The sequence below is a fragment of the Acartia tonsa genome, chromosome 11 (genome assembly GCF_053477335.1).
Source record: "Acartia tonsa isolate MP-2025a chromosome 11, ASM5347733v1, whole genome shotgun sequence".
Taxonomy (NCBI): domain Eukaryota; kingdom Metazoa; phylum Arthropoda; class Copepoda; order Calanoida; family Acartiidae; genus Acartia; species Acartia tonsa.
Window position 1 is genome coordinate 36,653,140 of NC_137270.1, and position 16,234 is coordinate 36,669,373.

Here is a 16,234-nt window from a genome sequence, read left to right on the forward strand (position 1 = left end):
TAATATCAGATTTATTAACATTAGCCTTCGACACCGGGAGGTTAAAAAACGGATATAAATCCTAAAATTTTTTATTTTAATATCCTCGGAAAACTGTCTATAACACGATGCGATAAATAAGTTTTCCTACCTGAGGATAATAGTCCAAATCATACCAAGGGTCATCTTAACATTGCCATCAACAATTTCTAAACAAAGAACAAATGTAAAGTTATTTCTTTAAAAATAAATTTGCGTTTGCGCGCCTAGCGGCTCTCTATATAAGAAGGGATATGGAAGAGCAGAAAAATAGCTTAAAACCATACCCAGGCTTATTTATAAAAAAAAAATTGCCTGAAACCATCTCAGGGCCTATAAGAAGCTTCCCTATAAAGGAGAACCATATCGGTTCAGTGGTGAGCGAGATCCTTCGCTACAAACAAATAGCTTACTACTTTATATTATAGGATATAGGATAGGATATATTCAATTATTAGAATTATAAAAGGCTAAACAGTCTACTAAAAGAGTGAAAAGGAGGTGGGAGATATTAAAAATAAGTAAGCCTAAATTGGTAATAGACGACTTTTAAAAAATTCTACTCTGCATGTTTTCTAAAATGTAAAATTATGCAAATGCGCTAAATCTGTGTATAAAATGGAAACGAGGTTAATGTTTTTCCAACATTTATTCATTTTACTGCAACTTCATTATTTATAAAAAAAAATATATTATACCTATCCACGTCTACTAGAACCAGTTTATGTACTATACAAATTGATTATTTGGTGCTTTTACATCTCCCTCACCCCCCTCTTTATTTTTAATTAAAAAAAGGATGTTGAGAAGTTTTGTAACATATATTGGCACTGTGGGGCTTATACCTACGCAGATCTAACCTTTTGCGGCCACTCAATGCCCATAATAACCAAACTATCTTAATTAATAAACAAATAAAAACATTACCCCTCCCTTATTAGCATTTTATTTCAAAAATAAGGGGGGGGGGGAGGGCTGAGAAAGAGGCAGAGTTCAGTGCTAAATAAGTATTATGTGTGATAGCGCCAATCTTTTTAGTATGCCAAACATTGTTTTTTAATCTAAATTTACCTAAATGTGGGATCTTTGAATTAAAGTTGTTTTATAGTCTCTATGGCTAAAAACATTTTTACCTTCAGCACCGATGGACACAAGCTTGACTCCCTTGCTAGCAATGAAGTCCAGGGCCTTGTTCACGTTGGCGATCTTGTGGAACCTCATCTTGCCTCTAAAATGATTTTAATAGTGAAAAATTCGTGTTTGATTTTGAGAATCAGTGGGACAAATGGACAAACCTGACTTCTAACGTCTATAATAAAAAGTTGCATTCACTAATCAAGTTTTGGCAGGGTAAGTATAATCTTCATCTTTGTCCGTAAGTTCATCTGTGAGTAGTGCCTGCTTACACAAGGCATTCCTCCCGACAACTTAAATCTTTGTCTGTCTGTTGATAGTAATTTTGCAATCATGTATAGAATTTTAATTTATCAGTTTAAAACCAAAATCCCATGTGAGTTATAATATATATATTGTATATCTATAGGTTAGTCCTAGATATATTAAAAACATATTAATTACAATAAAGTTTTACCCGCGTCATGAGTAAAGACGTTAAACAGTTAACCTATGATAAAAATAACAATACAAAGAGCAAAGGGAATGCCCTACCACATAAACAGACGCAAATCATTACACTGCACTATAGATTATGGCCTTAGGGAATAGTAGCTTTCGGAAAATTCCGTAAAGTTGTGAGTAAAATTCCCGTCAAATAACCTTATTAGGTCAAACTGTTTTTCAATAAGCTATACTATGCGTTTGGTCAACATTAAGAACAAATAGACTTAATAAGTGCATTTGACTGGAAGCTTGCTCACAACTGCAATATTGCGATAAATACTATTCCCTTTTGTATGGCTGTTTCTAATCACTATATATGGAACACTATGGCTATATTTGTCAACACAAAAACAATATCTTATCTGTTGTTTGAGTATTGTAATGTTATTCAATGTTAAAAGAACGGACTTAAAACCCGTTCTTAGATGTTAGAATTGAAATGTAACATAATATGTATTCCACATCAAAAAGGATTGAATTAGGATCAAAATAGACACGGATACTACGGGGATGATTTCAGATTCAGTTGAGGCCGCCATGATATCATTTATCACATCGTATTATTGACAGCTCTCCGCAGATATCAAAGTGAAAAATTGTAAGATTAAAACCATTTTGTTAACCCAGAGAGGCCGAAGGAAAATTGTCTGTAAAACGATGCTACACATGATTTTTCAGTATGGCTCAGAACCGGTTCTAATCCAGAGGATATTAATTGGTTTCAAAGAAATAAATATTATCAGACTTTAAGCTTGTAACTTTAAATCTTAGAAACAGTTACTTATTAAAGGAGATTGAGAAGAAAAAAACAATAAAAACTAATAAAAAATTCACTGACAAAACGTGTCTATATCGACCTTAATACAAATTATTTTAAACAAAATGTTATTATCTTATTAATGCTGTGTACAATTTAAAACGGACCAATACCTTGCCGCCCTGATAAATAGTAAGGTACATATATATAAAGAGAACTGGGGAAAATGAGATAGATTTTGGATTGTAGGTCAAAATAATATGCATAGTCGGGGTTACCAAAAAAAAAAAAAAATTTTAATAAATTCTTTAATCATGATATTTATGTAAGAACTTAAGGGACAAGACCATGGCCCATAAAATGTAGATCCCTAATTGCACAAACTGTAGATTAAAATTATTGTTTTAAAAGTTTGGACATTACTGATTTGGAACCAGCCAATCAAATTTCTATAAAAGTACCCATAATTTTTAAGCCATCGGATAAAAAAAACATATTTACAAAACTATGGGTACGACTCACGAGTGTAATTTAGAGTCCAATATACCCTCCCTCCCAGCATATAACTTGGCTTTGTTCATTTGCGCTATAATTTATTTTTCTTAAAACTTGTCCACGTGTCCGTGAATGCTTTTTGGGTCATGAATGAGTTGCGCTTTCATAATCAGATTTAAACAGGGGTAGGGTAGGTAGGTACTTTGGTTATAAAATAAATCTTCCGCCATTTTTTTTAATACTGCCCTTAAAAATGATAATTTAAGGGGGAAGAAAGGGCTGTAGATTAAATAATCATCACAATGGTCTCCCTCCCTGGTGTACATGATATTTCATTTAATCTAATGCAAAACTTAATTAATATTAAACAATGTTGCTATATATGAGTAGGTTAACTTATTATGTAATAAAAAAGACACCTAAGTATTTATGTTTTTGAAGCATGACCGGCAGACCGACGGACCAAGTAAATTATATATTGGATGCTTATTGACACAGGGAATCTTTACTAAAAATTTCAGATGTCTATCTTAAATAGAAGCTGAGAAAATCATATTTTCCCATAACATACGGGAGACTGATAAAGTGAATTATTGAGTAGCTTCGCACTAAATATTTAGGTCAAGGATACGTTAATGGCAATAAAATTATTTGTTTACCTGTCTGGCTTGGGCAGTGTCTCTCCGGAGATGACCTCTAGGAGCAACATAAGCTTCAACCCATTTCTAAAATTAAAATTAAAATTAAATTATAGATTATCCTTGTATAAAAGTAACAGGATCTGTGTCTGTCTGTCTGTGTGTACCGATGGATCTCGCTAAGCGCTTTATAGATATATTTATCTTTTTTTGTGAAGCTTCTCATTAGTCCTAGGAATGTTTGTTATTTTCATAGGGGCCATAGAGAGCATATGGCCACTCTCCCAAGATAAATCGTCCTAATAAAAAAAAGATCCAAAACAAAAAAAGTATTTAATATTTTCATTTTAAATCTAAAATTTACATGGATTTTGACTTCACCCTACCCCACACCTCAAGTGCCCCTAGAGCAGGGTTTCGGATCCGGATCTGGATCCGGATCCGCATATTTTTGAGTCCAAGGATCCGGATCCGGATCCGCAAAAAAATGCGGATCCGGATCCTTAGACTCCAAAAAAATGCGGAAAAAATGGAAAAATCTACCTAAATTTATATAAAATCTCAGACATTCTCTTGATGAGAGCCAATCTTTAAGGTTTAGGTTCAGACTTGAAAATTAAAAGTATTTTTGACTTCGAATTAAAGAATAATTTTTTTTGAAAAATTTGGTGATTTTATTTTTATTGTCAAAGATCCGGATCCGGATCCGGATCCGCACTGACCAAATTTTGAGGATCCGGATCCGCATAAAATCAATGCGGATCCGAAACCCTGCCCTAGAGGCCTCTTTGGGGTGTATCCGCTACTTTTTAATAAGGTACAAAAATCTAAATCCTAAAGATGTATGTGTGTGTGTGTGTGTGTGTGTGTGTGTGTGTGTGTATGCAAAGAGCATAAAAGTTGTATTGACATTATCTAGTAAAATATCCTCTTTACTTGCATACAAGCTAAGATTAAGGCATCATGAAATCAAAATAATGTTTGGTTTGCAATAAAGTATTTTTTGGTGGAGCATATCGGTGAGTTTTTTCCCGGTACAATAACCCTGCAGGGCTAACTAGAAACTAATAAAACCTAATCTTACCTAAAGAAATAAGCAAACAAACTAAAAACTAACCCATTCCCCCCTCTTGTTCTTCAAAAATAAAGGTGGGAAGTTCTGCGCTCGACTAAACACTTTGAGGACAACTGTCGATATGGAATATTAAGAATTATAAGGGGAACTGTCCTTAAAACCTGGCATACGAAGTCTCTTCAAATAAAACCTATCTCACGTAACATAAATATGGAGAAAAAAATCGTGATAATCCCTCAATTCTCGGATATTCTTTACAGTTTTTAATTGAAGTAGGAGATTGGATACACTCTACAGTTTTCCAATATCGACTTCATTTAAATTAGATGGCGTCGATTTTTGAGATTTAGAAATAAAACATTAATTTAAAGTTAAAGATGAAGAAGTAAAACATATTAAGAACAAGGGGATGTCACTTAGATCATAAGTAACTAAAAACTGTTTTTAGACATGAATAGAAGCAGATTGTAAAAAGTAGAGAAATAATCAATTTATCTTTAAAAATCAAAAAAAAGGTTTTTTACTTTTGATAATTAGCTTTATATATTTTAAAAATTATTCTTGTAATATTATATTTGATCCAAAAATCGACGCAGCCTTCTGTATGCATTTATGCAAGTTTCCGAGCTCCTAATTATGGCCAAGCTTTGATCACCACAATAAGAAAGAATGATGACCATTTCTGAGCAATATTAATTTATACAGTTTATTCAACTAATATTCTGTAACTACTCCCAATTCCTTTACTGAACTGTACTTCAAAGGACCAACGAAAGAAGATTGCCATAAAAACAGTACAAATGTTGATGTTTAGTATTGGTCATTTAAAAAAAGAGAAGCGAGAGAGAATTTGTTATAATCCTTTCTTTCATCAAATAAATTTTTCTAACCCATTTTCATAATTAACAGTTTCATTGCTTCTTTTTATTCAGAAAAGCAAATTTTATACAAAATCTTTAGCTTCAATTTTTTTTATTCATATTAGTTTAAACATCTGTTAATCTGTTAAGGGAGGGGACATTGGAATATAAATTAGACTGGTACACAAAGTTTTTTAACCACAATATCTTATTAGTTGGCAATCAAGTTTCAAAACTTATCAACCAATAATTTTCATATACAGAACAAAAAGAATTATGTTTATCATTATTGGGGATGTATACCGATTTATTGTCCATTGTCTTATCCCTCAAGATCCCTGGATAAATCTATCTTCTTTTGTTTAATTTCTGCTCTTTTACATCCAGCCATTGTGTTAGTATTTAAATACAAATTTAAACACATTATTTGAAATGCGCCATTTTTTATCCTACCCATTTAAGCCCCTAGTGGCCTCCAAAATATTTAAGTCTTCCCATGACCTATGTTAAGCTTTAATGTAAAGAAGAACCAAATCGGTCTAGAGGTCAGCGAGATCCATCTCTATGGACAACAAAACCTTACTACTTTATTTAATTAGTATTTAGTATTTATATCTAAACCTTTATTTTGATTTCTATTCCTACTTTTTCATTACAATATGCTACAAAAATCAGCATGACAAAACTAGACTCGACATACGAATTAAGAATAAGCGTTACACAGTCAAAAGTTACAATTAATTGGAAAATCTAAATTGGTTGGAAAATTTAGGGTCCTATGAAATAAAAGAGGAATTTGCCTATTAAATTTGCTTCAAATTCAAATGTATTGTTTCCTCTTTCATTCTTCAAACATCAAGTTAAAATAAACTGTGCTTTCCCACAAGTGATCATTTGAGCACTGATACTCCCCCTCCCCCCTCTTATTTTTGGAAATAAATTGAAAAATTGGGGGAGAAGGTAGTTTTATTTTTTTTATGTCTTATCCCTGCGGGGCTACCCAGTACCCAAAACAATCTAACCTAACCAACGAAAAACTATCTTTCCACCGTATTTTCAATTTATTTCAAATTAAGTGGGTGAGGTTTATCATAGCTCAAAAGGGTATTTGAGAGATAGCGCTAAAAACTAGAAGAATCAATAATTTCTATTTATTAAATTTTTTTCCAATTTGTGATATGTTAAAAAGTTGCAACGCTACCGAGCATATTGAGAGTTAATCCTTATAGAGAAACCATTTTTTTCGGCATCTGCTGGATTCTTTTATGCATTTTCCATCACTTTATATGACTGATTGATTCGTAACTACCAGGCTGCGCATGGTGGTCATTCGTTTCCGTAAATGTTCACTTTTTATTAAATAATCAGAACCGCATATATATCATAACAACACCCCTTTTATTTGTTGGCTATTGTGTTTTATTTGCGAATATAAACACTATAGTGATGTGATTATATGCAGGGATCTAAAAGGATAAGACATTGGCCGATAAATTGATGTACATCCCGGATGGTATTAAACAAAATACCCCCTTCTGTAGAGTCCCCAAAGCTGCTGAGCCAAAGAAAAAGTAAACGTTCTTATAAAAAAGTTGGGGACTAGTGAATTACATAGCCCAGTGCCCCCTCCCTCCTGGATTATATGCGGTTGTGAATTCCAACAACTAAACAAATGAGCTTTTAGGAAAATTACTTTTTTTGAGGCCTCAAAAATTAGGGATAGTGGTATATAGTAGACTATAAAAGTTGGAAAGATTTTTAATCAATATAATAGATTTGAAATCTGCATAAAATTTTAAGGATTTTTTATAAAATTCGTTTTTTATATAATTCTTTATTTAAAGGCGCAAATACGATTTAAGTTAATAAATTTTGACCAATAGGATAGCTGGATTGGAAACTACCTACGCTCTAATTGGTTGAATGATGTACGTCACTTAAGCTTCTCCAATCAGAGCACAGATAGTTTTCAATCCACCAATCACAGATCTCAAAATTATTTAACTTAATTTGTATTTGCGCCTTTAAATAAAGAATTATATAAAAAAATAATTTTATAAAAAATCCTTAAAATTTTATGCAGATTTCAAATCTATTATATTGATTAAAAATTAAAAAAACTTTTATAGTCTAGTATATAGCACCTAAAGAAATTATATTTTGTCCAGGGATCTGAAGAATTAAGACAATGAATGACAAATTGATGTATAATCAATTAAAAAGTAAAAATTAAAATGTATGCTTTATCGTGTTTTTTTTTATAAAATAATGGAAAGACAGTGATTCCAAAAGCCTAAAACTTATCAACCAGTTAAATGTAGTATAATTTCTTATCTTGTAATAAAATCCGCATAATATTGTATTTTAAAATGCGAAATTAAACTTTCTCTTTATGATCGATTTTAGTGGCTTAATATTTTTCAAATTTGAAATAATCTTCCATAGATTAAATAAGCATCCTCCCTACTTCCTTCTTTATTTAAGAAAAGCGTATTTACTCTAAAATTTTGATTTGTCCGTTTAACTGTTGGTCGAGTCTATAAACTCAAATGATATAAGTAAACTTACTCTTATAAAAAAGGTGTATAAAGCAAAGATTTTAAAGTTTTAACAAACAGCAGCACTTGAATAATTTGCTGTAAAATCCAATGTTATTACTATATTACATTCTACTGTTTTTTTTAAAAATTTTACAATATTGTTAGCTTGTTTTTGCTGTGCTTACCCTTGTTTTATAATGAAATAATAATTAATTAGAAGCAAAGTTGTAATTAAAATACATAAACAAGTGTTTTATTTTATGCTTTACATTTTAATACAGAGATTTGTAGATAGATTACATTAATTATAGAAGCGCCGCTACTGTTTAATCAAAACGTGCGTCGTTTGTTCATAATAAACTAGGATATATTAGCTTTAAAAAATTGGATCAAAGTAGAAAAAGAAAAATTGAAAGGTTTCGTGTTTTTTTCTTCTTTCTTTTAAATATTTTTTAAAAGGATACATTTTTAAAAGCGAATCCTTTTATAATTAGGGTCGGTCCGTACGTCCGTCCGGAACGGATAGCATTTTTCGTTAATCTAGGTATGTTAGAATTGTCCTATCGATTTCAAACTTTGCATGGTGATTCCTGTAGTAGTTAGGTATGATTTATAAACCGTAGCAACTCTATAATCATTACCAGAATGTCCGTACGTCCATTTTAAACATTGGTATAATGGCACCTGGGACAACAAAGTACAATATTATAAGCAAAGCAACTCTATAATCAAGTCCTAAAATGTAAGTATGTTCAAAAACATTATCCTGTATCAAGAAGTTTTACAACAAATTTACTCACAATTTTGCTTTGTCTCTTATTCATTTATATTCTGATTATTCAGTTCTGAAACTATACAAGTGTTAAATGTCCGTTTGTCTAGCCGTTTCAGAGCTTCGCTTTTATGGATGTTGTCATCCTTTTTTAACAATGAATAAAATAATATAATTATCTAGTAAATGGACGATGAAATCATAAACATCCCCAATGTAGATAACAATTGTTGGTTGAATCATCCAATTAAAATTCAATAAAAGTATCCAAAGTTATTGAGTCAACGAGGAAGGTAACATGATTATAAAACTTTGGGTACCAGTGTAATTTACAGTCCAATATCCCTTACTTCCCTGACTACCTCTCAGTATCTATCTATATATCTTTCTATAAGAATCTACCTATCTATCTAATAGTATCTGTCTATCATTATCTATCTTACTATAAGTATCTATCTATCAGTATCTATCTATCTATCTATCGTACCTGAAGTCTTCTTCAATGTTTTCGATCTGAGTTCCAGCCTTTCTCAGATGAGAGTTTACCCATGCAGTAAAGGTCTAAAATAGGACAGAATTAATGGACGTTCGGACTTTTGTTGACCACATTTTAGAGCTGTTACGATAGAATGATAGATAAAATTCAGGAAGTTACAAAAACATATAAAAACTAGTTTATATAATATAAAGTAAGCTAGTAGGGTCAAAAATGGGTTAGAATTAATAGACGTTCGTACATTTTTCGACCTCATTGGAGCTGTAACGATAGATTTTTATTTTAAAAACATAAAATTACACAATTATGTATAAATTGATTGTATAATTTAAAAATAAGATAAACAATACATTTAAATTTTTAACGAGTAAAAAATATAATACATTTATTTATACATTTTTATATTCATTATAATAATATAATATTTTATTAATGGATAATGTAAAAAAAAAGTTTCTAAATAATGTTAAAAGAAAAAGATGAACTTTTGAAAGCTATATGTCATATTGAAGAATGTAATGAATGTACTTAAAATAAAATGATTTTCCTGGAATTATTAAAAAAGCTAACTGAATAAATATTTCTTTTTATGTTTAAAGAAAAAGCTTAAAATTTCTTTACACCAAACTATAAGATTAACTGATATTTTTATGTAAAAATTGTGTAATTTTTCTTGTAAAAATTTCAATACTATCAAATTTTAATCTTTTGCTTTGTATAGAATATCGGTTATAGTCAGGGAAAAAGAGAACAATAATGGGAAAATAAATATTTTACATATCTTGGAAAACATAATACTATCCTATTATATAAAGTAGTAAGCGTTTTTTGTCTGTCCCGAAGGATCTCGCTAAACGCTGAAACATTATTGTTCCACTTTACAGTGAAGCTTCTTATAGGCCCTGGGAAGGTTTTAAACTATTTTGGAGAGGGTGTCTTCACCCCCCTACCCCCAAAAATAATTTTTAAAACTCTTTTTAAACTCAAATTTAAAATGGGATGAGGTCGACTTTTCCCCCTCCTACCAGTGTCCCTAGAGGCTTCTAGGGGGCGTAGCCGCTAGTCCTAATATATAAGGTAGTAAGGTTAAGGATCAGTTAGGATCTCGCCAACCCTAGACCCGAGTCCTCAAAATAAAAAAATCTTTAAATAGCCCCCATGGTGTTACAATTACAAATTAAAGCCTTAAGAAGGATTCGGCCTATTCTATTTCCATACCAAAGTCAATAAAAGGTATTTTGCTGCTGTGATAATAAATTTGAACTTAAAACAGCATTCTCGCGAACTTCAAAAGATCCAATTAAATACAGGGATCTAAAGGGATAAGACAATGGCCGATAAATTGATTTACACCTCCAATGACATTACACAAATTACTCCTTCAGAAGATTAAAATTAGTGGCTGAAACGTTTTAACATTCAAATAAATGACCCAACCCTTCAAAATTTACTAAAGTTCCCAAAGTTTTTAAGCCAAAGCACGAATAAGAAAACGTTATTACAAAACTTTGAGGACTAGAGTAAAAATAAATAGCCCTTTGTCCCCTCTCTCTGAATTAAATTGTTGATGTATTTCTAATAACTCTTCTTATTGATTTGTATTGATAAAAGTTGTAATATTTGTAAAGTTGTTATATAAGAGAAACCATAAAGTTTAAATCTAACCTTGCATAGTCTAGAGCCCAGCTACTCTACAAATATAATTTGTGTTTATTTTTTATTACAAGAAAATCCTAATGTCAACAAATCTAAAAAAAATAAGTGATTTCTTACAAATTAAATTATAGAGAAAATGTCCTATAGGTACCCTCTTTAAACGAATGTTTAAAAATTCTTTAAGTGTTTAGAAATATTGTTTATTCTTAGGAGGGAAGGGATAACTTTTGAATTGAAATTTGATTGGTTGGTTCATTGAGTAGAGTGTCAAATGTTTCAATCTAAAGAAGGGGAAATTTGGGGCAATATCATTGGAGATGTATTATCAATTTATTGGCTTATCCCTTTAGATCCTTGTTTTATTCTGCTACAAATGCATGTTATCATCATTGCTGTAAACTTTGACAACATATATTTAGTACATACAATTATTATTAATACATATTTTATACATGTAATGTTAAAGATAAGTAAAAAATCGTAATTATTATCTATACACGTGTTTATTAGGGGATTTATATACATTTTAAACAAGGATGACAACATCCATATAAGCTAAGTTATGAAATTAAATGGCAGAACAAACGAATATGAACACATTAAATTTAATAGACAGAATATTAATCTAAAAGTATCAAAAAAATTGTATATAAACTTGTTGATAAACTTAATTTGCTTAAAACAGAATTATTTTTAAGGACATACTTACATATTTAGGACTTGATAATAGAGACGCTTCTCTTTAACTTTTGAACCTGGTTGTCCTAAGAATCATTTTTTTTCCAAAATCAGATGAATAGGATAATTATACCATACAAAAATTGTTGTCAAAAAAGTTAAAAATAAACCTACAAGACAATTGTTTAAAGTCGTTGTGGGTGGACGTTTAAAAATCTTACTTTTTGTTGTTGAGTTTCCCAAAAGTGGTCCATAAGACCATTTTTATCCACTAAACTCGAGTTAAAACTTGAGTCAAGATCAGAAGACATTTTAACAACTGTATTATAATTTCACTTTTAAGTCATTAATTCACTAAATATTATCATTTAAGCAAACATCAACAATCTAAAAAAGCAAATGAAAAACAGGACATTTGAAATGTATTTATGTGTGGTTGTCCCTCAAAATCTGTCAAACAGCAGAACAAAACGGATTACGGGATAGAACAATAGCAGATAAATTAATTTATCCTAAAGCAATCCGTTCCTTTCTGTTTATTTATCACTTATTATTTAATGTATTTATAGATCTAATAACATAACTTAATTCTATTTATAACATTATAAAAAGACACAACATCCACTGCAACTGATGATAAAAATGGCAGATAAAGTTGTGTGATCAAATTGGACTGATCAGCTATACTAAACATATTGGATGAGAATATTGTAAGGGACTGTATTTACTATTTTCTTATCTTAGTATCAATCATTAAACAATATAGAGGAGAGATAACATAAAAACAAGGACAATTATGGCCAAAAGTATCTTAATATTTTACAAAATAACAAAGTTATTAAATAAAAAAAAAGAGAACAGTGAAATATTAGACAGCAAAGATAAAAATAGTTGTTCTCTATTGTATTAAAATTACACAAATATTTTATGGGCTAAATACAGATTTATATGTTTATGGAGCGATATGCTTTTTAAACAAGGGATTTTCCTGTACATTCTCTGATAATGTGACGAGCTGAAAGAACATACCCTAGTTATCGGGTAGCTCCACTACTAGCAAATAGTATTGAATGTTTACTTTCCTTTATGAATAATCACTTTTAATATATTAGAGAAAAAAAGGAAATGTTGGACTATACCATTGTAACATGAACAGTATGACAAATCAGAAAATAATCTGGCACCATGTACTGTCCCCTTATTTGTCATTTAATCACCCTTGAAGCCAATGGACCAAAGGGATTTAAGATTTGACAAAAAAATGAAAAAAGAAAGCATTATCTTCAGGGATCTAAAGGGATAAGACAATGGCCGATAAATTTAGTTACATCCAAAATGTTAATACACAAAATAACACCTTCTGTAGATAACAATTAGTAGTTGAAACGTTAGGACACTCAACCTAATGAACCTACCAATCAAAATTCAATAAAAGTCTTCAAAATTGTTTAGGCAACGAAAAAGAATGTTATTAAAAAACGTTGGGGACTAATGTATGAACAGCACAAAGGCATAAAAATATAAAAAAAACATGCAATATTTTGGGAACTTTTTATTTTAAAAAAATGCACGAAATTTGAAAAATGGTCCAAAGTGAATCATTTTAGTACAGATTCGGTGACTGGTCAATAACAGGGTGGGTGACAGATATTCTCAAATCAGATATCAAAACACATGTGGTTTTTGATGCGAAAAAAATACAAGAACAAGAATGACAACATCTATAGGTAGCAAACTACAAAAAAAATCATGGAATGGACAAACGGACAAAGTGAGTTATAGAGCAGACGTTCAGATGTCATAACAAAGAAAGAGAGAGAATATGAAAGAACTCAAAGAAAATCCCGAAACTATCTAAAAATAAGGTTATGTCTTTTGAAGCATGACCGATATACAGACCAAAAAACAATGTACACCTAGACAAGATGTGCATATATAATAAGAATCATTACTTAGAATATCAGCTATATTTTTAAACATACCTACTATAAAGTAGCATATTTGAAATGTATCATAACCGCTGATAATATTTTACCATGTCTTTGAAAGAAGAACACAAAAGACAACATGCTAAATTTAAACTACAATTTGCTTTCTTTCATTCATTTTCTCAGATCATAAAAAGGGGATGTACATTTTACAGATTTTTCGTAATTATTGTAGTATAAATTTAGTTTACAGATTCTAATAAATATTAGCTAGATAAAAAAATGAATACCAGTTTTGTAGGGATCTAAGCCTTCGATCCCTCGGGGCCAACAAAACTTTTACTAATCGCAGAAAGCTGTCTATAATACGATGTGATAAATAACTTAAGGAATTTTTTAATGACTAATTATGAAAAGATCAATTAATACGAAGGATCTATAAAAATTACCCCGCACCTTATAAATCATGAATTTAATTAAATTTTAATCGATTTCCAATTCAAATTCATTTGCAAATAAATCATAAATCAATTCAGATTTACTGGAATTAAATAAGGTACTAGTTATTTAACGCATCGTATTATAGACAGCTTTCCAAAGATAGTAAAACTAAAAATTATACGACCAATTCTAGTTTTAGTAGAAAATTGTCTTTTAAACGATACATAAATTTTCAGAATGACAGGTTTTAATACTAGCGGAAATTAAATCAATTGGTTTTAAAGCCATACTGGAATAATTTTTCAAATGTGCGAACATGTTAAAAAAGTAAAATAGGTATATAAACCAAATTCAGGAAGGGAAAGGACAATAACAGATAAACTTATCACTACCAATGGCATAATATTGCAATTCAAAATTAATAGGGGTTAAAATTCATCTAAATCCTTATTTCATTGAAATGAAGGAGAAAACTTTCCCAGGTAATAAATCAAAATATTCATAATTGTAATTTATTGCAGATATAAGATTGTAAATAATTTGTTATTTGACAATAAAATGACATTTTAATCTTTGTTTATTAATTTTCATGATTTCAAGGTTAAATATCCCAAAAAAAACATTTAATAGACAATAAAAAGTTTAACTTTTAAGAACATTTGACTTAGAAAGAACTTCAATACTTTAAGTCGAACAAGCCATTGAAATAAAAATTTCTCGAACACAAATCAATTTTGTTGTCAGAATTCACTTTTTTAAAAATTCAATCTTTTTTACTTTTAAAATAACAGTTAAGCAATGTGCATAGAGCACTGAAAAGTAAATATATATGATTCATTCTCATTTTGTACAATCAAAGCATTGCGACAGTACGGTAGTAGTACAGTAATACAGTACATATACTGTAATAAAGGTGTTTTATTGACTTTAAACCCCGAGTATGTGCTTCTCAAGAGTCATTTCCGGCGTTGCCTGGAAAATGAAACCCTGTTATATCTCCCCGCAGGGATAGGGGGGTTGGGCAATAGGCTATAAATTTATCTTATAAGAGTTGGGCTTCGAACATTAAGATAAGCCATTTATAGTTTTTTTTTAAATTTCTTTTCTTTGTAATCTTTAATATAGTTAACAGGGTGTCTGTTTGTGTGTACCGCTGAACCGATATGATTCCCCTTTACAATGTACCTTCTAATAGGCCCAGGGAATGTTGTTAACAATGTTGGGAGAGGGTTTCATAACCCTCCCAAGAAAAATTGCCCTTAGAAAAAAATACCCCAAAATTGGCTATTATTTTTTCTTTTAAAAACTAAAAGTAGACAAAAGTTGCCTCACTCTCCCCCACCTCATATAGCTTCAGGTTTGTATGCATATAGGAATATGATACAACTTATTAGTAAACTCTATGAGAAGGCTGAACAAATTTTGGGTTTAATTAAGGAAGGAATTTAAATCTATTTGAATTGTATAATGTTTATTTCAGTTTATAACCCAACCATCTACAAAATTTATACAAGCTTAATAAAAGAGTAACCTTACAGTTACACGATTAAAATCAATGTTTTATTATGTAAAAGTTGAAAAAACAATCCTCTCTATTTAATATCTTGAATCCTTTACCCCTGATCTTTACCACAAATGTATCATATATATATAGAGAGAAAAGACAGGGATTTGGTACCTGAAATATTTATTTCCGTGACGTCCAAGCTTTTTTATATTTAGGGGTCAAAATGGGAGACATTAGTGGTTTTGAAGGGGGGGGGGGGGGGGGTTAAAAGTGTTGAGAGGGTAAAATGAGGGTTTTAAGGTTTGATCATAATGATCAATTACTGGCAATGAGTGAACATTTGACAAAACTTGAAATTTCTTTCTCCCCTTCGTAGACGAACAAGGTAGATATTACAAATTTTGTCATGTGAGATCACCATATTATAGGTACAATTTGGAAACCTATTCCTGCATGTGCAATATTACAAAAATGCGGTAAATTTTGTCGTATTTTAAGCGCCAATGTATAATAACAGTGTAAAAAAAATCATACATTATCATATGATATGTATTTTCTATATTTCCTTATTTACTAAGTATATTTGCGATAACTTTTATTTAATAGATTCTTCCAATTTTTAACATTTACAAAACAGCCTGCTTTATTGCTTCAAGATCCATGTCAGATCTATATAGGAAATAAATGTCTATAAATGAGCTCAAGTTTTCCAAGGAATAAATGTTCATAGTGCTCCAATAATCCTCATTAAAC

General features: G+C 30.4%; 1 protein-coding gene across 7 annotated transcripts in view; it reads right to left on the bottom strand.

Annotated features, from left to right (window-relative positions):
* The window catches only part of Actn (alpha actinin), a 164,469-nt gene that overhangs the window by 61,237 nt on the left and 86,998 nt on the right, over nt 1-16,234 (bottom strand). For all 7 annotated transcript variants that reach the window (XM_080176556.1, XM_080176554.1, XM_080176552.1 and 4 more), the window contains 4 exons: nt 9,263-9,336; nt 3,550-3,615; nt 1,152-1,246; nt 131-188 (listed from right to left, as the gene is read on the bottom strand). In XM_080176556.1, coding sequence (XP_080032682.1) covers nt 131-188; nt 1,152-1,246; nt 3,550-3,615; nt 9,263-9,336 — 293 coding nt within the window. The remainder of the gene's footprint in view (nt 1-130; nt 189-1,151; nt 1,247-3,549; nt 3,616-9,262; nt 9,337-16,234) is intronic.